This window comes from Vitis vinifera, chromosome 14 (assembly GCF_030704535.1).
Source record: "Vitis vinifera cultivar Pinot Noir 40024 chromosome 14, ASM3070453v1".
In the NCBI taxonomy this organism is placed as follows: Eukaryota; Viridiplantae; Streptophyta; class Magnoliopsida; order Vitales; family Vitaceae; genus Vitis; species Vitis vinifera.
Window position 1 is genome coordinate 8,503,684 of NC_081818.1, and position 26,907 is coordinate 8,530,590.

The 26,907-nt window shown below is 37.1% G+C and overlaps 1 protein-coding gene across 3 annotated transcripts in view; it reads left to right on the forward strand.

The window, feature by feature from the left end:
• Positions 1–26,612, forward strand: part of LOC100241002 (uncharacterized) — a 36,145-nt gene extending 9,533 nt beyond the window's left edge. For 2 of the 3 annotated variants that reach the window (XM_002267974.5, XM_010661818.3), the window contains exons 2-8: positions 1,111–1,380; positions 15,454–15,580; positions 17,343–17,404; positions 17,518–17,727; positions 18,132–18,253; positions 19,375–19,513; positions 26,071–26,612. In XM_002267974.5, coding sequence (XP_002268010.1) covers positions 1,111–1,380; positions 15,454–15,580; positions 17,343–17,404; positions 17,518–17,727; positions 18,132–18,253; positions 19,375–19,513; positions 26,071–26,232 — 1,092 coding nt within the window. In that variant the 3' untranslated portion in view covers positions 26,233–26,612. The remainder of the gene's footprint in view (positions 1–1,110; positions 1,381–15,453; positions 15,581–17,342; positions 17,405–17,517; positions 17,728–18,131; positions 18,254–19,374; positions 19,514–26,070) is intronic. The other variant, XM_059742332.1, reaches the window with a different exon arrangement.
• Positions 26,613–26,907: the final 295 nt, after the last annotated feature.

Sequence of the window (26,907 nt, forward strand, 5' to 3'; positions counted from 1 at the left end):
TTGAACAATCATACTTCTATTTGAAGCAATGTTCAAGATGACTCTTTGGTGATTGAAATCTACATTAGCACAGTGAGGGAACAAAATGTGAGCCTAGGATAGATAATAAGAGTGGAAAGTCAAGATAAACTAAAAAGAGTGAGGAACTATCCCTTGATTGCTTGACTTTTAAAATTCTTTTTCTATGATCACTAAATGTTGAATTAATTTATTTTCTCCAATTATTTGCATACAAACTGATGCAAAATTTAAAATAATAGTGTCAAAAAAAATTATCACACAATAAACAACCTAATACTCGATCAATTGAAGCTCCCATGAAGAACATGCCTTGAGCCTTAAATTCCTTGCCAGATGGTTTCTTGTTATTATTTTTTTATATCATTTTTAGCTGTCCTTAGTCAAACAAATTTGGACTCTTCTATTTTTTTGAAAAATGTTATTTTGTTTTACCAAACGTGTTTTCGAACTGAAAACTTAAAAGATAGCTGTTCTTCTTTTTCAAAATTTGCTATTGGAAACTGTTTCAGAGAATAGAACCAAACATGTCCTAAGATCTTACATGTTTTAAATACCTATTGAATTATTTTGAAATTCTTGGATGTGAGCTCATTCTAGAATTAGGATAGATTCTTATTCTTCTTTCCTGCTAAATATGAATTCCTTTTCTAATTTTTAAATTGACTTCAGGATTTCTCTGAGTTTTTCCCAATATTGCATGACTAACTCCCATATTCCAAATTGTTCTGGTGCCAAGTTATTCCTGAATCTCAAATTTGTGATTATTTTTTCATGCGTCTTAATGCCTGTCTTATGAGTTGGATTGAATGATTTCCTAGGCTGAGAACCGTATGTGTCACTGAATTTCAAAAGGTTAAATCTTTGACAAATGGTACTGATGGGGTGTTGGGTTGATGAAATTTTTATTAAAAACATTCCAATGCGATCTTGATATGGATAATCCTATTTACTAATTTCATTTTCTTTCTTGATTATAGGAGTCCACTTGATTCCCTTTTTTTTTTCTTTTTTTGCAAACCTTTAATTCATCTCTTAAGCACCGTGACAAGGGTATATTACCAGGTTTCTCACAATATTTTGCTGCTTTAGGGGGTTCATGGGCTGGGAGGAAGGATGGGAACTAGAATGATTGATCCTCAGTCATTGATCTTTGATCATGCGGCTCAGTTTTTCACTGTGGGTGATCCTCGGTTTGCTCAGTTGGTTGATGGATGGTTGGAGAAAGGTTTGGTTCAACAGTGGCAGGGTATGATTGGAGAGCTTGAAGTAGGTGGTCAGTTTGTTCCTCTTCCTTCTCTCCCTCCAAGATATATAGGTGTCAATGGAATGCGCCCTCTTGCAGATTCAATACTGTCTCAGGTGATTAACCTTCACTTTGGCTTTCTTATTTTCCTGGTACTGTAAACTACGGTATGCATGTATATATTCATACAGACATATAATTCAAACAAATAAAAAAAGAATTATATTAAACAAGTTGTTAGGGATTTTTTCAAAATTTTTATATTGGCAAGTCCTATCCAAAAGCATAAGGTCAAGTCATGTGAATCTGAGTTCTTCACATCCAATCTAGGACATTGAAGCTATGGAGAATGAGGCTTCAAACTGTTCAAGTTGTGTCAAGTGTTCTCTTCATTGAGATTATGGATGTAGGAATGAGATTGAGATTTTTCATCTCATTTAAAATGTATAAAATTGTTTTTTCTTGCATTTAAAGTTCTGTAGAAGTGATTGATTTGAAAACGTGAATTTGAAAAATAGTTTTTAAAGTATAAAAGGGGTTCTTGGTAAACAGTTTGAGGCAGACTGATTGCGCTTGCTTTGGCAGCCCATTTATTTCGAAAAAACTGTTGGCCTATCAATCAGGCCCTTTGGCCACTCACTCCAGCTCAATCATTTTTTGCCCTGTTTTATGTTTGAAATGATTGATTGATTCACCTTAGTCAGGCTCTGGATTTGTAAGATTGTAAAACCTTAAACTTATTATTTTGATGGAAATAGAAGGTTAAAAGTTTTGTAAACTTGTGGAACCATTCTAAATGAACAGAATAGAAATTCAAAATGCTCTTTCTGCTGACAAAATCTTTTGGCAAGTTGAAATTTGGGAAAAGTTTCTAAGTCGACTCAAACAACGTTCTCAAGTCTATAAATATTCCTTCACCCCAATATGTTCCAAAAGGACTTATTTATCATTAAAGTGAGAACTTTCTGTTTTTGAGTTTTTCAATTCTCAAAACTTAAGGTTGTGTTTGGTTTGGAATTTTTTTTTCTAGTTTTCATTTTCTATTTTTATTTTCTGAAAACAGTTTTCATTTCATGAAAATGCATTTGGTTGAGAAAGCGTTTTAAGAATATATGTAATATTCGTATTCCTTGTGTTGTGGGTCTCATGAGGTGTTTTAAGTATTCTTGTTCCCCATTGTGTTTTCAACTCATGCCGTTTGGTTTCTGTTTTTTTTTCTAGTTTTCATTTTCTATTTTTATTTTCTGAAAACAGTTTTCATTTCATGAAAATGCATTTGATTGAGAAAGCGTTTTAAGAAGATATGTAATATTCGTATTCCTTGTGTTGTGGGTCTCATGAGGTGTTTTAAGTATTCTTGTTCCCCATTGTGTTTTCAACCTTTTAGAAAATGATTTTCACTTTCTTAAGAAATTTTGAAGACACCAATTTGGTGTTCTCATATTTTGCCTTTTTGAACTCAAGTTTTTAGAAAATCAAAATGGATTTGATGTATCCAAACATGTTATCAAACTTGGTTCTGTTTTATTTGAAAAAGGAAAGCACAAAATAGTCTAAACAAACTGAGCCTAAAGTTTTAAGTGGATCCATTGGGTTTTTGAACAGAAAAATCACTCAATCTCACACTTGCATGTTGTCATCATGATTGGTTCATGTCTCTTCTTTGGGTGAAGAGCAAAGTCCTTGAAGGAGCTTCAAGGATTCCAAAGGTGTGTATATTTGGTGGATTCCAAGGTTTATATTGCTAAAGATTGAATGAGGTTGGCATCATTGTTGAGTGGAGTCAAGGCAGGTGGAGGTCCAAAGTGTGAAAGTGAGAGGTATCCTGCATTGGGTTGGTGGTGTCTTTGTTTGATAAAACTATCTCATTTTGTTATTTGTTGAAGATTTCTACAGCCTCATGGAATTTGTTTTTTCCTCACTAGTTTAAAGGGGTTCGTATATATTAGGTGTTTTTATCTTTTTCTTTATCATTTTGTAGTTTTTGCTTGGGATTTGAGCAATTTTAAATCAATCCAATTAACTTGCTTAAGTTGGTAAAAGATTAAAAATCCAGGGTTTTGCAAGTTGTTGTCATTTGGTTTTAGTCATGTTATTATCATTGTAACATAGTTTTACTAAGGCCTTTCAAATCAAGATGCTGTTGATGTGTACATGGGGCAGATTATGGATGAAATGGGACTTATAGGTAGATTAAATGTAAAAACTTATTGCTTTGGTGGCATGCGTGGCCTTGGTAAGTAAATAGATTACTTTAGGTAAAGTGATGGGGGAAAGCCTTTTAAAGTTTATTCAAGGAGGAAAGGGAAGACCTAAGTAAACTTTAAGTAGGATTTATATTAATTATAATTGATATTTGTTGGAGTCTAATTAGGATTAGCTAGTTGAGTTATAATATAATTAGAATTTGAGTCATGATAGGTTATTAGAGTCCTAGTAGACTTTGGATGTTATAATTATAATTAGAATTATAATAGGTTATTAGAGTTTTAGTAGACTTTGGATTTCTTAGAGAAATCTATAAATAGGCTAATCAATGTAAATCAAAGGGATGATTGATATTAATAATATTATGTTTTCTTTCATTGCAAGGTTGCAACCCTTAATGGTGAGACTCCATTGATTTTCTTCTAGGTGAGACTCCTAAAAGGCCTCAGTGAGACTCTAAGGTTTTCGATATTTTCTTCGTTGTTTTTTATTTCTCTCTATTTCTTATCTTATATTTTTCTCTACCATAAAATTTATTCCTTATTCCTTTTCTTACACTCTAAAAATAAAACCCTAGCCCATCTACCCTTGAATGTAGGCAACCATCCTAGGGTTGTCCTACATCAATTTTGGTATCAGAGTGAAAGTTCTTGGCTTGAAGGTATATGCAATTAAGGAGCGAAGCAATATGCTTGGAGGAAATTTCAGCCACAACAATCCCATCAAGATGCTATAATATACTAAATAGCAAACTTGATGAGATCATGAAGTTATCGGAAAAGAGTCAAGAAAAACAACCAATTGAAGATGAGATTGCAAGTCATCAATTTAGACAACGCCAAGTCAATCATGCGAAGAACAAGACAATTTTATGATGAGGAATCAAAGAAGGGCCAAACTTTTTGAGCTAGATGATGATGTGACAAAAAAGGTATGCCTTGAAGTTGCTGAATTTTATGGAAAACTAAATCCAACAACTTTTCTGGATTGGATTATGTCAATGGAAGATTACTTTGATTGGTATGCAATGCCCGAAAATAGAAAAGTTCGTTTTGTAAAGGCAAAGTTGAAAGGAGCAACACGTCTATGGTGGCATAATATTGAGAATCAAGTTCATAGAATTGACTAGCCACCTATTGACACATAGGGCGAGATGAAGGAGCACTTTCTCCCAACTGATTATGAACAACTTATGTATATAGAGTTGTTTTCCCTTAAACAAGGTACCAAGTCCGTTGAAGAATATATATAAGAATTCCATGAATTGAGCATTCAAAATCAAGTGCGGGAAAGTGATGCTCAACTTGCAGCCCGTTACAAAGTTGGACTTCGAATGGAGATTCAACTTGAGATGATAGCTACACATACTTATACCGTAGATGATGTTTATCAACTAGCCTTCAAAATAGAAGAAGACCTCAAATTTCGGGTTTCCAGGCGTCCAAGTTCACAAATTGGGAGCACTTTCTCCAACAGGACAAGAAGCAAACCTTTAAGCACATCAAGCTTCAATACTTCTAATCATGCGAATGGTGGGGGCAACACTCAACAGACTTCGAATTTGGCTCATAAAGATGGTAATTAGGGTAAAACTTCAATGAGTATTGGAGATAGAAAAGTAGATGTGACTCCTTTATGCTTTAAGTGTAGTGGGCATGGTCATTATGCTGTTGTGTGCCCAACCAAAGGTTTACACTTTTATGTTGAAGAACTAGAATCTGAATTGGAGAGTTACGCAAAGGAAGAAGAGACCTACAATGAAGATGAACTTAGTGAAGAATGTGACTACTATGATGGTATGACAGAAGGACATGGTCTTGTAGTATGACCTTTATTAGCTGTCCTAAAGGTAAAAGGAGAAGAAGATTGGCGATGTGCTAGCATTTTCCAGACACGTATTTCTTACCAAGGGAGATTATGCATCATGATCATTGATGGAGATAACAGTTTGAACATAGCTTCACAAGAACTTGTTGAGAAGCTAAACCTTTTTATTTTTTATTTTTTTGGTAAGTAAAACATGTGTTGTATTAAAGAAAAGGTATACACAACGTATACATATACAAAAACCAATAGGGGCGATAACACAATTGCTTTCTACGGGGAACTTAACCAATCCACAAATTCTATCAAAGAAGTAATGCTATCCCCCATGTACACTCTAACCCAATCACAAAATAGGTACAAAAAAGAACTTTTGAAAGATTGATCTAAGCATTCTTTATCCTCAAAAGCTCTCCTATTTCGTTCTCTCCAAATGGACCAAAAAATGCAAAGAGGAGCAACTTTCCAAGCCTTTTTCCTTTTCTTGCCAATCGGGACACCATTCCAACTTAGAAGCACCTCCCTCACTGAAGAATGCATCACCCACTGAATGTGAAAAAGAGCACAAACCAGCTGCCACAATGTACTTGCTTTCGGACAATGCAAAAGTAAATGATCTCCTGTTTCCTCTTTAACCCTGCACACATAGCACCTATTTGACATCTTCCAACCCCTTTGTCTAAGTTGATCCTGTGTCAATCTTAGCCCAAGTTGCCTCCCAAGCAAAAAAGCTAGCTCTAACAGGGGCCCAAGAATTCCACACTGTGCCGTATGGGAAAGGCTCCACTCTTTTACTTGCCAGAGAGGAGTAAAAGAACTGAACTGAAAATCACCATCCTTAATCTTCAACCAAACCATGGTATCAAAAGTACCTGAACCGAAGGAGTAGCTATGCAACCTCCCAAATAAGGCATTAACCTCCTCTAACTCCCAATCATTGAATTGTTCAATAAACCTTGGTCCCCAACTACCCCCATCCCAAACATCCTTAAAGGAAGCTATAACATAAAGACCCGGGAACTCATCCCTCAAAGACATATCCCCACACCATCTATCTTTCTAGAATTTTACCCAATTCTCTAAGCCAACTGGAAACCTTCTTTTATCTTTGAAGACCTCCCACCCATTTCTAATTGACTTCCATACTCCTACACCATACCTCCCTCTCACCTTCTTAGTGCACCTCTCCTCCTCCTGCGTCCTATACTTACCAACAATTACCCGTTTCCAAAGAGGGTTCTTTTCCTTCACAAATCTCCAAGACCATTTACTCAAGAGAGCCTTATTGAAGAGATAAAGGTTTTTAAAACCCAATCTCTCATTATGCTTCTCCAAACACACAATTGACCAATTAAGCAAATGAGGCTTTTTCTCCAACTCCCCTCCTCCCCATAAGAAATGTCTTTAAATTTTTTCCAATCTAGCCGCCACTCTTTTAGGGATAACAAAAAAGGACATAACGTAAATGGGCAAACTAGATAAAGTGCTTTTAATTAACGTTTGTGTTCCACCTTTTGACAAATATTGTCTCTTCCACAAAGCAAGCCTTTTTTGGAACCGTTCCTCCACACCTTCTCATACCCTACTAGACTTGTAAGGAGCACTCAAGGGGAGGCTTAACTAAGTGGATGGAAGAGAAACCACCTTACACCCTAAAACCTTGGCAAGCTCCTCCAAATTTGAAACCTCCCCAAAAGAAATCAATTCACTTTTCTCCAAATTAATCTTAAGACCTGAGCATACCTCGAACCACATAAAAACCCAGCTCAAATACTCCAGGTTCTCCTTACTTGCATCACAAAAAATGAGAGTATCATTTGCAAAGAACAAATGAGATACCACTACTCCCGCAACATTCCTCTCTTTAACTCAGAAACCCTCAATAAACCACCATCCTTTGCCCTTGAGATCAAACAGTAAAGGATCTCCATCACCAAAATAAAAAAATAAAGAGACAGAGGATCTTCTTGTTTCAACCCTCTACAACTGCTGAAGAAACCAAAAGGAGAGCTGTTGACCAAAATAGAGAAACGGATCATAGAAATGCACCATCTAATCCAACCCAACCACTTGGAGCCGAAACCCATTTTATCCATCATCGCTATAAGATGGTTCCAGTTAACATGGTCATACGCCTTTTCTATATCCAGTTTGCAAAGCAAGCCTCTCAAGCTAGCTTTGAGTCTAGAATCTATGACCTCATTAGCTATCAAAACTGCATCTAAGATTTGTCTTCCCCCCACAAAAACATGCTGAAAATCCGAGACCAAAGAGTCCACTACCTACTTGAGTCTATTAACTAGAACTTTGGCTAACAACTTGTACAAACCCCCAACCAAGTTGATAGGCCTAAAGTCCTTTAACTCTTTGGCTCCCCCTTTCTTAGGCACCAAAACCACAAAAGTAGCATTTAAACTTCTCTTAAAGCAACTCAACTCATAAAAGTCACTAAAAAAACCCAAGACCTCGTCTTTTACAACATCCCAGCACTTTTGCCAAAATGCCAAAGTAAAACCTTCCGGACTCGGGGCTTTATCTCCACCTAAGCTAGACAAGGCAGAAAAAACCTCATCTTCAGAAAAAGGAACCTCCAAGGCTGCTGAATCTGTATGCGACAGAGAATTAAACGTCAACCCCTCCATACTTGGCCTCCATTCCCCTGTCTCGGAAAGCAACAATTGAAAAACTCCTGCCACCCCCTCTTTAATACTATTCTCCCTCTCTAGACAAACACCATTTACCCTTAACTTCTTCAGAAAATTCCTCCTTCTATAAGCATTTGCCATTTTATGGAAAGATCTAGTATTTTTATCCCCTTTTTTTAGCCATAGCTCTCTTGATTTTTGCCTCCAGAAAATCTCCTCCAACTCTACCCATTTTTTAAACTCATCTACCGCTCTCCTTTTCTCCTTAAACTCCTCCACTGGGAGGGCTCTATCTCTTTCCTTTGCATCCCACTGACCTAACTGCTCCAAAGCCTCAAGTTTTTTTGGTGGACACATTCCCAAAAACCTCTCTGTTCCACACTTTGAGATCCTACTTCAAACTTTTGAGCTTACTTGCCAAAATATGACTGTGAGACCCTTGGATGCTATATCCCTCCTACCAACACCTTATGAGATCCTTGAATCTTTCCTCATTTAACCACATATTTTCAAATCTGAATGGAATTTTTCCATTTCTAATCCCTCCCCTATCCAACAATATTGGAGCATGATTAGAGGCTGGGTTTGGCAAGATTTTTTGAACCAGTCCATTGAATTGGTCTTCTCAATCATTAGATACTAGGGGAGAATCCAACCTAGAAGCTGAACTGTTGTTTAAGCCACCATACCAAGTATACTCGCCTTTGGAAAGAGTAAGGTCTTTAATGCCCAACTCATCTATAACCTCTGAAAAACGTCTCATTGTAACTAACATTCTCAAACAACCCCTCTTTTCCGTTGGAAATCATACCACATTAAAATCTCCCCCAATACACCAAGGATCCCTACAAAGACCTCTAATAGCATCCAACTCAGCCCAAAAATCTTCCCTATTCTCAGCGAGAACAGGTCCATAAACACCTGAAAACATCCACACAAAGTTGCCCTCACAATTTCTAAAACGACACAACACTGACCTACCTTCATCTCAAGAAGCTCCAACACCCGCTTATCCCAAAACACCACAGTACCTCCTACTTGACCTCTAGCATTCACTGCTCCCTAGTCTAAACATCTGCCCACACCTAGGCTCCTCACCATTCTAGTTGTTATCTGTTGAACCTTCGTTTCTTGAAGACATACCAAATTGGCCGAGTACAAGCGAATCAAAGATTTAATCACGCTACGTTTATTCTCCTCATTAGTCCTTCTAACATTCCACGAAATAATTCGAAGCTTCATTGACTTACCCTGACTAAATCCCCAAAAATTATCTTCCTCTCCCACACTTGGAATCGGTCTTGTAACTAATTGAGCATTCCAATTTCTGACGCTCCCTCTCCAACTTTGAACTGCTCACCTAAGCCTTTTTGGTCCCTTGCCTTCCTGTCTTTCCTTTTATTCTTAGTTCTAATTTTTCCAAGAGGCTTAAAATTTCCTCTTCATAACCATCCACTAGAAGCCCCAAAACTTTGCTGAAAGCCATTAATTTGCTAAAGGCACTTCCCTCCCTCATAAGGTAAGCCTCATCCTCCTCCCCAACCAAGAAACTCGATTCCACTGCTACGTAGTTTGACTGAAGATTCACCCTTGACCCATCCTTCAAGAACATGAAAAGGGGGCCATTTCTCACATTTTCTACTATCAACGGATCTTCCCTATCCATCGTCGACATATCACCCTAACAAATCAACCCTACCTCCCAACAAGCCTCCTTGACAGCCCCATAGAAAGGAGTAGAAGATAGAGTCCCTTCCGCTTCGGAAAGAGAGATAGACATTGTATCTTGAAAACGCGCCGCCTCCGACAACAAAACCTTATCCACAGGTGAGAAAATCTTTCTCGACTGCCTCTCACCAAGCTAGTCAATAAGAGACACCCCCCACTTAGGGCAAAAAGGATCCCTGCTCTTAAGAAGAGAAGAGGGTTGGGCCTTGCACCCTTCTATCTCCTTTGCATTTGGTTGAATTGGGCCCAAAAGACTTTCATGGGCCAAACTACTAGGGAGATCTTGGGCCCTTTTAAACGCCCAAGCTATGTTATCGGTAGGCTGGCCTGCCCTCCCATCAATGGGCTGAACCCCCTCAACAAAAGGCCCAACAGCCTCACTTATGGGCTCTTTAAACCAACTCATGACCCTATTATTAGTAAGCTGACTTTTCCTCCCATCAATGGATTGAACCCCCTCAACAATAGGCCCAATAACCTCACTTATGGGCTCCTTAAACCAAGATGAGCTTACTTTCACTTCCACAGGCCTCTGTAAAGCTGCTTTAGTTGCAAACGACTAACTCTCCCACATAGTACTTGCAAACTCCTGCTTCTATGCATCCTGTTGGCCTTGGGAGCCCCACGCGACTTGCCTCGCGTGTATTACTACTCTTCTTCTCCCTCTCTTCTTGCCTCTCAGTATGGGGAGCCACCGGAGCTACCCAAGGAGGTATCTCCCACCATAGGTTCACTGAAAAACATAGTTCTCCCACCACAACCTGTAACCTCCTTGGTACCTTTTTTTCCATTTGTTTTGATTAAAACTCGTGCCCATTGTAAGTTTTTGCCCCTCACGGTCTCCTCGTCCACTCCCACATAACCCCCGCATGCATCATCTACTCGCTTAAAGAAATCCTTGTGCCAAAGACAAAGCGGGAGCCCTACAATCCTCACCCAGTAGGAATTTATTTGAGCTCTCACTGAGACAACCTAATGTTGGACTCCATCTTTCTAGCTTAAGTGGTCTCTGCTTGAAGACACTCAAGCCTTCTTGTAACACCCTCTCAACCTCCTTTGCCAACTCGAATTCAAACAAAATCCATGGCTTTTCCAAATGAAATAACGATAGATTCCCTTTCAACCTCCAATGATACCTAGCCCAATCCTCCAAAGAGGATATCGACGGACCCTTCTCCATGACTTTTCCCTATTTTCCTACCAAGAAATGATTAAGATACTGCAACTGGTTAAACGAATTAACTCCCTTAAACTACAACCACACCTCTTCCCTTTCACTCCCCTGTTTAGGCAAGCGAAAAGCCTCCATGGGCCCTTGACTCTGCTCATCTTTCATCTTGAATGCCTTGATCCTACTTTCTCGACGTTCTACTCTGCAGGCCTTCAACTTCTGAGCAAGAACATACCACCCCCTAGTAATCCCTTTCCATTCGGAAAAATTAACACAAACCGTTTCGCCTCTACAAAGAATATTGAACACAACAGGTATCTACCTGCCTCATTGCTGCGGAGCTGGAGCTTATAGCTCCTTCCTTCTTCTACCCAAGAGTTTTTGAACTCCTTCAAACTCTCCTTCTGGTAAAAGTCTTCTACTCCTTCTAAGAGTAAGGACATACCTCTCTCTCCGAATCTAATCCAGGTAGAAAAATTTCTACCCCTCTCTATAATTACCCCAGACAACTTTCCTTTGGATAGTTCCACCGAAATCTCGAAGGACTTGGACTCAATCCCAAACCAGGCCCTTCCTCCGACATTCATCCTCTTTACACCTTCCTAGACATCCAAATCCATTCAAAGTAGCATGGGTTAATGACACCTCTATCTTGGTAAGTTTTCGTTGCTTGTAACATTTCTTTTTGGTAAGGACTTTGAAGAGTCTGTATGGTATGAGGTCTTACCCATAAAAGTAAGTCATATTTTACTTGGAAGACCTTGGCTTTTTGATAGAAGAGTTCAACATGATGACTATGAAAATACATATGCTCTCATACACAACAGACGTAAGAAGATCCTTAGTCCAATGAAAGAAGTCCCTCTAATTAAGAAGTTTGGGAGGCACAACCAAAAAAGGTACTTACTATGTGCCAATTTGAAAAGGAGAGCATGAAAACTAAAGTTATTTTTGCTTTAATGGCTCGAGAAGTGGAAGAATTTAAAGAGCAAGATAAGGAATATCCAACAAACATATGTAAAATCCTTGATGACTTTTCTGACTTGTGGCCTGCAGAGTTACCTAATCAACTTCCTCCTATGCGTGGCATACAACATGCCATTGATTTGATTCTCGGTGCATCATTACCAAATTTACTAGCCTACATAATGAATCCAACAAAACATGCTAAGTTGAAAAGGAAAGTTGATGAATTACTTACTAAAGGCTTTATTTGTAAAAGCCTAAGTCCTTGTGTAGTTCTTGCCCTATATCATGGCGGATGTGTGGATAGTCGTGCAATCAACAAAATCACAATCAAGTATCGATTTCCAATTCCAAGACTTGATCTGCTAGATATGATGGTTGGATCAGTAATCTTCTCGAAGATTGATCTAAGAAGTGGATATCATCAAATATGTATTAGACCAGGGGATGAATGGAAAACATCCTTCAAAGCTAAGGATGGATTGTATGAGTGGTTAGTCATGCTGTTTGGACTAACCAATGCTCCAAGTACCTTCATGTGGGTTATGATGCAGGTATTGAAACCTTTTATTGGACGGTTTGTTGTTGTCTATTTTGATGATATTCTTATCTATAGTTGATCTTTTGAAGATCGTGAAGAACACTTAAAGCAAGTAATGCGCACTCTTAGGGTTGAAAAATTTTACATTAATTTGAAAAAATGTACTTTCATGAGCCCTAGTGTTGTATTTCTAGGCTTTGTTGTGTCTTCTAAGGGTGTTGAAATAGATCCGGAGAAGATCAAAGCTATTGTTGATTGGCTAGTACCAACAAATATCCATGAGGTGCAAAGCTTCCATGGAATGACTACATTTGATCGATGATTTATTCGAAATTTCAGCTTTATTATGGCCCCGATTACTGAATGCATGAAACCTGGTTTATTTATTTGGACCAAGGCAACCAACAAGGCATTTGAAGAAATCAAATCCAAGATGGTGAACCCTCCTATCCTACGTCTACCGAACTTTGAGAAAGTATTTGAGGTGGCCTATGATGCTTCCATGTGGGAATTAGAGCAGTTCTTAGCCAAGAGGGACATCCTGTGACTTTTTTTTAGTGAGAAGCTCAATGGGGCAAAGAAAAAATATTCCACATATGATCTTAAATTCTATGTGGTGGTGCAAGCAATTAGGCATTGACAACATTATCTCAGTTTCAAGGAATTTGTTTTGTATTCGGATCATAAAGCCTTACGATATCTTAATTCTCAAAAGAAGCTTAACTCTCGACATGCAAAATAAAGTAGTTTTTTTTCAGTTGTTTACCTTCAATTTAAAGCATTGTGCAGGAATTGAAAATAAACTAGTTGATGCCCTTAGTAGGAAGACCCTTCTCTTAGTAAACATGTTAGCCACTACAATTGGATTTGAAGAATTAAAGCATTGCTATGACAATGATGCTGATTTTGGGGATGTTTATTCCTTTCTTTTGAGTGGTGAAAAACAATACATGTTGATTTCCAGATTTTAGAAGGGTATTTGTTTTATAAAAATCGTTTATGCTTACCAAGGACTTCCTTACGTGATCATGTCATATGGGAACTTCGTGGAAGTGGAATGGGTGGACATTTTGTTGAGATAAGACCATTGCTTTGGTGGAAGATTGCTTTTTTTTGGCCTAGTTTAAAGAAGGATGTTTGGAAGGTTATCAAACAATGTGAAGCATGTTAAGTAGGAAAAGGTTCAAAGCAAATTACAGGGTTATATACACCATTACCAATTCCATTCAATCCTTGGGAAGACTTGAGCAAGGATTTTGTACTTGGATTACCAAAGACACAATGAGACTTTGATTCTATATTTGTTGTGGTTGACAGATTTTCTAAAAAGGGCACATTTTATCCCATGTAAGAAGGTTTTGGATGCTTCTTATGTTGGTGCCTTGTTCTTTAAAGTAGTTCGATTGCATGGATTACCACAATCCATTGTTTCTGATCGCGATGTCAAGTTTATGAGCTATTTTTGGAAAACCTTGTGGGCCAAGCTAGGTACTCAATTAAATTTTCAAGTTCTTTTCATCCTCAAACTGATGGACGAACATAAGTTATCAGTCGCAGTCTTGGTAATCTTTTGAGATGCATTGTGAGAGATCAGTTGAGAAATTGGGACAATGTCTTACCACAAACCGAGTTTGCTTTCAACAGCTCCACTAATTGCAGTTCTAGGTACTCACCTTTTGAAGTGGCATATGAGCTAAAACTAAGCAACCTATTGATCTTATACCATTACCTACTTTTGTCCGCACCAACCAAGATGGTGATGCATTTGCATGTCATATACGAGATATACATGAAAGGGTGCAAGAAAAAATCAAAATCAGCAATGAGAACTATAAAGAGGCAGCAGATGCACATCGAAGATATATTCAATTTTAAGAAGGTGATCTAGTGATGGTTCGTTTACATCCATAAAGATTTCATCTGAGCACATATCAAAAGCTTCAAGCTAAGAAAACGGGTCCATTTTGGGTACTAAAGCGGTTGGGTGAGAATGCTTATTTGTTAGAGCTCCCTTCAAACTTGCATTTTAGTCCAATATTTAATGTGGAAGATTTGTGTATCTACCATGGCCATCACAACGATGTAAATGAAGAGTTGGATCTTCAATTGCCATCTACTCTTAGTCCACGTCCTGAGATTGAGCATGTTTTTGATGATCAACTTGTGTCTACTCAACAAGGCGGATACAAATTTTTTTTGGTGAAATGGTGAGGCAAACCACACTCTGAAAATACATGGATTACGACAACGGATTTTCAGAAGCTTAACCTCGATCTCTATGAATTGTATCAAGCATCTAACTTGTCGGAGCTGAGTTCTTTCAAGCTGGGGGGAATTGATGGGGGAAAGCCTTTTAAAGTTTATTCAAGGAGGAAAGGGAAGACCTAAGTAAACTTTAAGTAGGATTTATATTAATTGGAATTGAATTAGGATTGATATTTGTTGGAGTCTAATTAGGACTAGCTAGTTAAGCTATAATATAATTAGAATTTGAGTTATGATAGGTTATTAGAGTCCTAGTAGACTTTGGATGTTATAATTAGAATTAGAATTATAATAGGTTATTAGAGTCTTAATAGACTTTGGATTTCTTAGAGAAAGTCTATAAATAGGCTAATTAATGTAAATCAAAGGGATGATTGATATTAATAATATTATGTTTTCTTTCATTGCAAGGTTGTAACCCTCAATGGTGAGACTCCATTGATTTTCTTCTAGGTGAGACTCCTAGAAGACCTTAGTGAGACTCTATGGTTTTCGATCTTTTCTTTGTTGTTTTTTCTTTCTCTCTATTTCTTATCTTATATTTTTCTCTACCATAAAATTTATTCCTTGTTCCTCTTTTTATACCCTAAAAATAAAACCCTTGCTCACCCACCCTTGTATGTAGGCAACCATCCTAGGGTTGTCCTACATCATAAAGCCTCTTATCTTGAAGAAAATTTAAAGACATTTATTAGGAATTCAATGTATTAATGTCAAATTATGTTGTTATTGCGATTGAAGAAAAGAAAATGTTCTTTTTAGATTAATGGTTTTTTTTTTTCTTTTTTTTTGGTGGATATCTCAATGCCATAGCTAAATGTAACTTGTAAATTTGGTGCAGACTACTATGGTGAATGTGGTAAGACCTTGCTGGATAAGCAAACTTGATCCATTTAATGGGATGTGGCACTTGAGTGAGAATGGAAAACCTCATGGGCAGTATGATGCAATTGTTATTGCGCATAATGGTGACTATCTGCCTCTATAGAATTTGCATGTTGTGTTAAGATTCTGATTTTGTATGTTATGCCTACAACTCATTTTGCTTAATTCTATGTGTTAAGTGATTCTTTGTCATCTTTTGAAACTTCATAAAAGGAATTAATGGAATTGAGATCATCCATTTTGGGGAATGCTCACTTAGAAGTATTAGAATTGGATTTTGACTTGGAACAGGAAGCTTCCTAATTTTATATCTCCTTGTCATTGTGGTTATTTTAACTTGCTGAATTTTTAGTGATGGTATATGGCTAATGTTGGATCTTATTTTAATCTGCTTAATTGCTAGTGTAGGTTTATCTATAACCCATTGAAATACTTGCATAACAGGAAATTTAGGTCCTGTTTGGCAATGTTTTCAAAAACAGTTCTCAACTGTTTTCAGGAATTTTGTTTGGAAATTAATAATGTAAAACAGTTGTCTTAGCTTATTCTCCATGAAAGTACTGTTCACTTATATACAATCCAAAAGTTTAAAAAATATTCTTCACATTTTTAATTGTATCTCAGAATTTTCTACAAAAAACATATGAAAACACCTCAAATTTGTTAATTTTTTTTTTCTTCTTTTTTAATTTTCAGTTAAAAGTTTGACAAATGTTTTTTTTAAGTTAGAAAACAATTTTTTTTTTGTTCTAAAGAACAGTTTCCAAATAAGCCCTTAGTTTTCTCCCTCATGACTGTTTTACTCTTAATAAGAGGAATGCTTAAAATGGTCATGGTCAGAAGGAGAATCGGATCTGGACCAGACCCCGTCAACCCAACCCAAGCCTATACCAACTAAGGCAAGGTTCACTGACAATACTTAACAAAATCTCATTTTAATGAGCATTCAAATAATTAAGTAGCATATTTTCACATCTAGTTTCATGAAACCAGTTTAATAGATCTGGGTGTGCATTAATGGGGATTACTTTTGCGAAAAGAACATAGATGTTGTGGCTATAAAATTATATGTGCTACTGGTTCACTGGAATTTGATATCCATGGCTGATCTAAGGACTTCTGTAAATGGTATAACATCTTTTTGATTTTTAAGGATAAATAAGTGCATCATAAATCATATCAATGTGTTTGGACTGAAAAAAAGGAAGTCAAATTTTGTGCTACAAGATTGACCTGCTGCTGTAGATTTCACAAAGCTGTCATGTAGCTAAATGTTTTAGGTTCCGGCATTACAGTCTCTTTTCTGGGCTGTGCGTGTATCTACGGGGTGCTCATTCTAGAGTAGTGACCTTTTGCTCTGTGCTTGCATGTAATTATTTATTGAAAACCACACATTTTGTACGGTTGAAGTAATGCTATCTGTTCTCTACTTCTTAAAAGTTCTATTATGTATTAACTCTGATAGTTAATCCTGTTGATTCCAAAGAAATTCTGTTGTATAGTCATTCATATTTCATGTTGTTTGCACACTTGAGCCTATCTAGCAATTTATTTCCTAAGAGTTGGTTTAATAATCTAAAAATAAAATTTAATGTTACCTCATTTGCCTCATATTTATTGATCTTCACTGTTTGGTACATCATTATTAATATTCCTATGTGTGTGTGAAGGTTAGGGAGGGTTTGTTGTTTTTTTGATAGGCAATGGGGAGTTTATCTATATCTATCTATATATGTATCTTTATATGCGTGTGTGGGCTCGTGTGCCCTTGTGTATGCTATTTATTTATTTATATTTAGAATTATCTTCTTGTGTTTAGTCATTCTGTTTCTGTTTCATCACCAGGAAAATGTGCTAATCACTTACTTGCTTCATCCGGTTTACCACTTGTTGCAAGGCAAATGAAGGTATATGCAGAATATTTTTGTCTGGTTCTTCAATGCAATCTAGCATATGGATGTACCTTTTTCTGTTACTGCCCATGGATAAGTTTTCAATTGTTGCTTCATCCTGTTTGCAGAAGCTGGAACTGAGTTCTATATGGGCCCTTCTTGCAGCGTTTGAGGATCCACTTCCTATTCCTTTTGAAGGAGCTTTTGTAAAAGGGGTTGATTCTATCTCATGGATGGCCAACAACACAAAGAAACTATTGCATTCACTGGGCAGTGGCCCCCACTGTTGGACCTTCTTCAGCACAGCAGCTTTTGGAAAGCGGAACAAGGTTCCTCAGGTTGATTATTAACTAATATTTGATCTCTCTTTCGACACAACATTCACACAGAGGCTTGGGGCTTGGCCATACCCAAAGTCCACAACCCATATGAAGTAGGTGGTTTGTCTTAGGTAAAGAAAACTCAAATTGAAAGTTCTGTCAAATCAGCCTGGCTCTTGATAAGAGTGGACTGGCAAAGTAGCTGGACCAAATTGTGAGGCTGAAGTTGTTGAATAGGATAGGTATATGTGTCTGCCTTGTTGGTGGGACCAGCTTAAATTTTTGTTTTGTTTTTTTTTTTGTGGTAAATAAAATAATCTTGTGTTCTGATGGATTTACCATAGCTTGCAATTACAGTTGCACAGGCTTATGTTGCCTGGGTTTTTATTAGGTATCTATAACTAGCTCACTTGTACTATCAGGAAAATATTCCTACTGTTACAGCAGAGAAGGTGAAAGAAGCCATGCTTGCGGGTGTTGAGACTGCACTAGGACATTCAGCAGGATCACTTAAAAGACCCTTTTACACCCGAGTGCAGTTATGGTAAGAATCACATTTAATGACATTACTGCAAAAATGCATTCTCTTGTATGTAATTAGGCCATGGTACATTCATGACTAAGGAGTTATTGATGGTTGGGAGTGACTTGTAGACTTGGAATTAATAGTGAATATATGATGAAAAAGTTTGGAAGCTAGTGTTAGTGTCAGTTGGCATGAACCTGCCATTGGGCCTTTTTGATGTGGTTTTCCTCAAACTGGACAATTAAAAAACAAGATTTTCCCTCTGCTACATTCACGAATGCATCTAGTTTCCAGCTTCCCAAACAAGGCAAATTAGATATTATCAGAAGGTTGAAGTCAGGTTATCTTTGGGGGAGATGCTTTGATGGCCACCTATTGTTTGATTGGATCTCTAAAGCTTTGTGGGGTATCAATGTTGGTGTATAGCTGATGCAACATAGATGTTTTCTTCTTTGAAGGATTTGAGAGTGGAGAAGGTAGTCAAATTGTGTGATGGATGAGTATGGTGATTTTTATTCCCTCCTTGATCCCAGATGTTTGCTAGAGTCTCTTTGTTGGGCAGTCAACTCAGGACTGTGTTCCTGTTTTGTTGGTTTTCTTGCTCAATAACATGTCTTGGTCAGCAACTCAACAAATTATATATTTATTTATTTATTAATGTACGTACTAGGAAAATACGTATACATATGTACTAGGAATTTACTAAATTACTAAAACAGATTTCAGTTGGGAAAGCAACTGCAAATTAGGCTCCATTTGTTTCAAGGGAAACAAGGAGGGAAGAAGGGTTTCTGTTGGAAAACATGTGAGTCATTAACTTGGGAAAAAGAAGTGGCTATGATTACTATTGCTATACTGTAATCATTGAACTGAACTTTTTCAACATGAAATGAAATAAACATGTATAAGTAGCCTATTTATTTTGAAGAAAGTTTCACATATTCCATGATGTTAAAAACACAGAAGTGGGGATTGTTGCAACCGTGGTGGAGTTGCCCTTTCAACCCTATGAGATCAAGGATTGACAGATGCCTGTAGAGAAAAAGATAAAAGTGGATACTAAGTCAAATTATATGCTTCAAAATCAGGTTATGTATTCAAATGAGTGGGACTTATTTCACATTTTCTGGAATATGCAGGGGTGCAGCTCTTCCCACAAACACTCCAGGTATCCCCTGCATTTTTGACCCTCATGGAAGGGCTGGCATATGTGGCGATTGGTTAATGGGTTCAAGTTTGGAAGCAGCATCCTTAAGTGGGATGGCTCTTGCTAACCATGTAAGTGTTGTTGTCAACTGTTAACTTTATTGTGAATCAATTTCCTATTTTTCTGCATCATGCATTCCACCATATTGTGTTTCATTTATTTATTTATTTTTCACATGGGGAAACAGATAGAAATCGTATATGATGCCTTTATGTCCCCTATATTTGAGCTCAAATGCACCTAGATTTTCTCAATTTTCAAAATCTGTGTTTCATCTTGTTGTAAGTATTCAACTTCACATGAGCCACCTTTGTCAAACTTCTGGTAGTTTTAGAGTAGAAATAGTTATATTGTATATTTTTTTTTCAAAGTATTAGGCACTCCCTATCCTTCTCATTTCCTAAAATAAACAAATAAATATCACATTTGAAAGGAAAAAAAATTGTAAAAAAATGGTCAAATGGAGCCTTCAACAATTTCAGTTGGAGAGGGGGAGGAGGGGACAAACAGGGTCTCGCCATCTCAAAGAGATTTGGGTATTGAAGACAAAATGGTGAATCACCTCACCAACTGTTTTCCTAAAACGGGATCTTTCTATCATCACCTACAAAGAAGTGAGTGAAATAATAAAATTGGAGAAATTTGAACAATAGCCTCTAGGGGCAACATTATGGCCATGTGACAATAATTTGGCATCCAATCCTTTAAAACATGACTATATTTCTCATAATGATCTTGTGCCATAAGGTGTATTCTCCCTTGGAAACCTTGTTGGGAAGTGTCCCAAATTCCTAATTAGTAAAGATTCCTTTTTGTAAAGAATATTGTATAAAATATTTCCTAAGTTGATATATCCATGTAATATTAGATTTCATTATAGAATAAGAAAAGTTATTCGAATATCTCTATAAATATTTTAGGTTATGAGAGAAAAAAGTAATGAGATGGAGATGAGTTTGTAGAGACTATATAAGGTGGATAGAGATGTGAGGAAGAATGGGGATACCTGGTGGAGCGAGAGGGCTCATGGTAGTATGGATACAAGGAGTGGGGAAACATGGGATGTTTTGGAAACCCAATAGTTGTATCTGGTTCTGTCCTCTGTAATATTCTCTATGGTATAATGGAAATATTCTCTCTCATTCATGGATGTAGGCTTAGTTGGCTGAACCACGTTAAAACCTTGTGCACCCTTGTGTTGATTATTTTATCTTTGTGTTCTTGAATTAATATTGTTTGCATTAAAGCTTCCGTTGGCACAACAAACCTTCATAACCAATTCTTTAAAATGCTATTCCTTTAGAGATATCCTACCTACAATCATGCCCCCTTTCCGTTTAGGCTTATACACTAAGTCCCAATCAACAAGGTGATCTCTCTTTTGTTCCCTAACTCTTAACCAAAGAAAATTTCTCTACAACAAACACTTAACCCTAGAAGGCACTTCGATTGAAATTTTGAAATTGATAGGAAATAAGTGGGAATGAATGACAAACATGACTGCATGAGAGTTATTTTGCCACCAAAAGATAAATAGGTTACTTTCCAACCATCTAAGCATTTGGAAATCCTTTCTGAGATTGAATCCTAAAAGGAAATAGATCTTCTGCTTCCTCTTTAAGGTTGACCCAAATAGGACATGGGCTAATCAAAGGGCTTAGAATTTAAGAGGGAAGCTAAAGCCAAAACTTGGTCTTGATTCACATTGATACACAACAAAGTGCTTTTTTCTACATTTACCTTAAGCCCATAGATGCGTTCAAACATCATCAAAGTTAGTTTAAGGTTTTACTAGTCACGTGGCTTAGTTCATGAGAAAAAAATGGTGTCATTTGCAAAATGTAAATGAGTTACTCTCATTCTAGATCTGTCCACCAAAAAGCCCTTTAGGATGCCTCATTGCTACTAAAAACATCAGCCACTACGGTGAAAAGAAAGGGAGAGAGTGGATCACCTTGTCTTAAGCCCTGAGATGTCTTAACCCACCCATCCACTAGTACGCCCATTTATTAACATGACAAAATTAGTTGTTGATACGAACCCACCAATCCATGATCTCCATTTCTCCTTAAAACCTTCTCTTGAGCGTCCCTTCACATCTACCACTTCATTGGCTACTAATATTGTAGTTAGAATTTATCTATCCTCAAAATGCTCCCTTTACCAAAACATTCCCCTTCAGCACTTGGGCCCATGTCTGCAACTCACCTGCAGAAAAGGTTGCCTTTGCCTTACCATGAACAACCATTTCACCATATTGAGTCAACATGTTAGCTGGTTGTGAATTTTGCTGCAGATCCAAGGATCCTATCTGTGCATGAAACCCCATCCATACCTTCCCTAACCTCCAGCCTCTCTTGTTATCACCTACAACACCCATGGTGGAGGCTCCCACCATAGTTGAATGCCATAGCAAAGCTGCCCTACCACTAATTATAGACTCCCTGACACTGTTTTGATCAATACTCTTGCCCATTGCAAGTTCCTCCCATTGTCATCCACCCCCAAAAAACGCCCCATGCATTGCCTAGTTGCTTGAAGAAACCCCTAGACCAAAAGAACAATGGGAGTCTCAATATTCTCACCCAGGGTTCCTTATTGTATGCTCCTCTAAAACAGCCAGTCTTTGGAGCCCACCTGTCTAGCATAAACCTCTTCTACTTATTGCAAACTTTCTTGTAGAACCCTCTTTGCTTCAGTCGCAAACTCAAACTCAAATAAGATGATAATAGAACCTCCTATCAAAGATTAAATGGATGTTCCAATTCAACCTCCAATGATACCTAGCCCAAGCCTTTAAATAAGGTAAAAATGGGGCGGCCTCATATTAGAAATCTACCCACTATCATACTAAACAACAACTGAGGAACTGCATTTTGTTGAAGGAGTCCAAACCCCCACAGTGATCTTCCTTTTCCCTTTCATTTCTTGCTTACCACATTTGCTAAGGAGACTCCCTCATTAAGGCCCATAGCCTCACTGTCATATGAAGAAGATTTGCCAGCTTGCTACAACTCTGTGGATTCAAGAGGAGGCACCACTACACAGCTTCTCAGCTTCTTAGCTAACACACGCCACCCCCTGATAGTCCCTTTCCTTCTGGAAATACCAAGGTGAACATTTTTGTTTCCACTGAAAGCATTGAGCATATAAGAAATCTTCTAGCCTAATCATATGAAGCTGCAACTTGTAGCATCTCCCTCCCTGCATCCAATCCTTTGTAAAACTCTTTAGATTTTCACTTTGATGAGAGGCCTCCACCCCTTCCAAATGCATGCATAGACCCTTCCCTCCAAGTCTATTCCACTCTGAGAATCCATGCCCCCTCTTTATAATCTTACTGACTACCTTACCTTTGTAATGATTGATTATGCTGCTCATTGCATAGATTTGATGCTTAGTGATGTAGGTGACTTATCAGTGCATAAGAACAAAATAGTGAAAGCACAAAAACTTACCATGTATGTTTATTGTCATATAATAATAATAATAATAATAAAATAAAAAAACAAAACAAAACCAGGAATTGACATGATCCAGAGTAACACGAAATACAAACACTTGACTTACTTGGAAGGTATTTTGAGCCAAAGGATTGAACTTTGGCTACATTTGAAAAAAACAAAACAAAACCAGGAATTGACATGATCCAGAGTAACACGAAATACAAACACTTGACTTACTTGGAAGGTATTTTGAGCCAAAGGATTGAACTTTGGGAATTGACATGATCCAGAGTAACACGAAATACAAACACTTGACTTACTTGGAAGGTATTTTGAGCCAAAGGATTGAACTTTGGCTACATTTGCATTTGAAGTGTGGGTGAGAGTTTATATGCCAAGAAGAGTGATGCATGGCAATCTAAGAAATTGTGTTGGGTGATACAAAGTTTTAGCAAATAATTAGATTTTACTTGAAATGTGTTCTCCTTTGATTGTACCTGATACGACCAAAAAAATAAAAAAAAGTTTTAAAGCTTGTAGATGACAATGCAAAGTCACCAATAAGATACATCTATGAACTTGTGGGTAGAGCAGAAGAAAAAATTGAAAAGAATTTTAATTTTGTAAAGAATAAAATATGACCTTATTTGGAACATTATTGATATTCTCTTCATAAACAACATATTATCTTCATTTTATGTAAGTAGAAAAACTATGTTCTGTTGTATTTGTTGCTTCTCTTGCCTTTTTTTAATTGTTTGAAGTTTTAACTCTTACGTTAAAACTTGATTTAATTTGCTTCATTTTTTATGTTAAGGATAGCTAATGAAATAAGGTTAAGATAGATGCACAAATGAGAAGTTCCATAAAGTAAAGAGCATGTTTGCTACAAGTATATGCCTATTCTAACAAGCATGGTTCAAAGTCGCGGTATCGGTCATTGACTCGGAGGGTCACGAGGCATATCGGTATCGGTGTCTCGGTTCGGTATCGGGCGATACGTAAAATAAGATAATTAAAATTTTCAAAAAATTATAAAAATATTATATAAATTAAAAAATAAAATAGATATAATTAAATAAATTGAAAATTTTAATAAAACAATTTTTTTTCACATTAAACTCAAAGTTATTTATGATAATATTAAAAATTGAGGATTTAATTATCACTTTACCATATAAATATTTTAATTTATCATTAAACCTCATATATATACCTTTCATATCATTTTACTTTAACAAATGGGTACTCAATTTTCCTAATTAGTTATTATTAAATCATATTAATATAAAAGGTATTTTTCAGGTAAATTGGCCTTAATTCTCCGTGTAAATCCGTATAAAAGGTAGCTTTTTTACTTTACTAATTTGAGCCCCAATCTCCCGTCCTCGCCACCATTGCTGTCAAGACCCACAACAGAGCTCTCAATCTCCCACCCTCGCACACCACCATGCTGTCAAGACCCACAACAGACGACACCACTTGCAATCGCAAATTTATAACCGTTCCTAACATGGGAGGGGGAGCAATCTGATTGCGAGGGGTTGTCTTGTCGACGCCGCAGATGAAATATTCAGTCCACTTGACGAGTCACCACCGCCGACACCAAAGCTCCACCCTCTGGTAATGCTCGATTTTGAGGAAAATCAGGTAAGTAAATCATAAATCATGCCCTCATCCTTCGGTGGTTTCTCCGCTTATTTCCGAATGGGTTACGGTTAGGGTTTTTTCTTCTTCATCTTCTTTGATCTTCTTATTGATGGTTTAAAATTTCAGAATAGGTGTTTGCTTTTGGAAGGGCAATCTCTGGTTTTTTTTTTTTTTTTTTATTTTATGAAAATTTTGAAAATTCTCTGTAACCTAACCGAGTCAACCGAGTTAACTCGGAAACTCAGACAAGTCAGTCGAGTCTAACCGATTCCCAGTCGAGTTCATGCATTATACCGTATCTGGTATCGGTCTCGTCGCGGCAGGTGTTGAGGCGGATACGACTCGGCCGAGTCGTACCGGACTCGGCCGAGTCGTACCGGACTCGGCCGAGTCGTACCGGACTCGGCCGATACTTTGAACCTTGCTAACAAGGGATGAGAAATAACCAGTATATGTAACAAACTAAAGATTTATAGTTCATGAGTTCCTTTTGCTTTCTTACTATAACTTATAAATTTATGATTACATATTATTGTATTGTGTTATATAGGATTATGTAGGAAATTTATGAAAGTGAATTTAAGGAGTTCCAAAGATTAGCTGTATGCATTACATGCTTACTTGTAGTGCCATGGGATGTTAAAAAATGGTAGTATTTATTTATTTATTTTTTATCATATGATTCTAAGAAAATAAACTGTTTTAGAGCGATAAAGAGTGAATGCATTAGTTTTTGTGGAGTACAATATCAGTTTGGAACTAAGGCCATTAAGGAGGTGAGAAAATGGGAAGATATGATCCAATTTGATCATATGGAATCCAATGATGCCTACAAGAAGACCTATGTCTACCCAAAGATGATATCATTCCTTTTAAGGCCAAGAAACTTAAATGTTATAGGCAATAGGAAAAAAAGTTATTAAACTTGAGGAGGATAATATTAAAGACATGTTGAAGTTGGAGATAAGAAGAATATGACAATGATGATATCCTAAAAGATGATGAGGATTACAGTGACATGGATTTTGATCATTGAAGATGATATAACGAGGAATAGCGACTTTTGCCTTTTTTATTGTATGCGTACATCTATGATTTATGTTTGTACAAACTTTTTTTTTTCTTTTTTTCTTGTGTCCATGATTACACACTTGTGCGTGCAAATTGATCATATACACAATTTATGTTCGCACAACCTTTTTTTTTTTTGTGTTTGTGTGTCCGTAATTTGTGTTTGTACAATGTATATAATGACACTAGTGCATACAAATGGATCATATATATATATGTGTGTGTGTGTGCGCGCGCGAGCGCATGCAGGTTTGTAGATAGATTGGATTGTATGCAGGACTATAAGCACAAAACCCCTTTTGGTCAATGTATCACATCTACTCTAATTGATGTCAAAAGTTCTAGCAACCCAACACTGCAATTTTGCTTGTATTTTGTCAATTGAAAGGTTGAAAATATAACTAAAAGATGTATTAATTACCATTAGACATTTTTAAGTTGAACAGAGGTTTTCAATGCAGATTGCTGACTATTTCCAAAGTGGTGGAGCTCGGCCAGATGAGTTTGCTGTTGGTTTACACAATGAATTTCATCCACTTGAAGGGCATGATATTGGGCAATTTCCAGGATTAGGATCTAAAGAACAGACGGATGAAGCTCAGGCATATCAACTTAGCACTTGAATCACATCAGGGTCGAGAGGATTTTGCAGTTGTAACTTGGAAGTGGAAGTGCTTCCTAGATTTGACTGAATTCAATCTCTTCTACTTCTGTCATTTCTATCTGGTGTGTCTCATGTTAATTTTTGCATTAGGTGGTAGAAATTGTACAAGCAAACAGTAGTTGCAGAAGAAACGACTCATACAAACGTCTCCCTCTCAGCAACACAGGACCACAGATATATTATTGGTAGCAATGGAGTATTCAAACTAGGGAACGAATTACTCTCTGTCAAGCAGTTGAGGAAACTCATCTCTCATTAAACATTTTGGCTGATGGGTCCCTGTACTGTATGTATTTGGCCTGTTGTTTCTTTTTGTGATGGTCCCTATTTTTGAGTGTCCCTCTTTGATCCCAAATATGTCTTCATTTATTTATTTTTACCTGCAAGGGAAACAAAAGCAGTTTCACCTTTTGTTCCTCTCCATAAAGCGGGTTGACTTGGGGGGTGACAAGGTTAACTTCCCTTATTATTCCTCCTCCTCCGAGCGGGTCGACTCAGGAGGTGACAAGGTTAATTTTGACCACTCCAGCTGCAATGACAAATCATAATAAAAAAAAGCCAAAATTAATTTTAATATTCTTGTGAACTTTACCTAAATTGAGTAAGAAGAAGAGGGAATCAAGTTTAATTTATA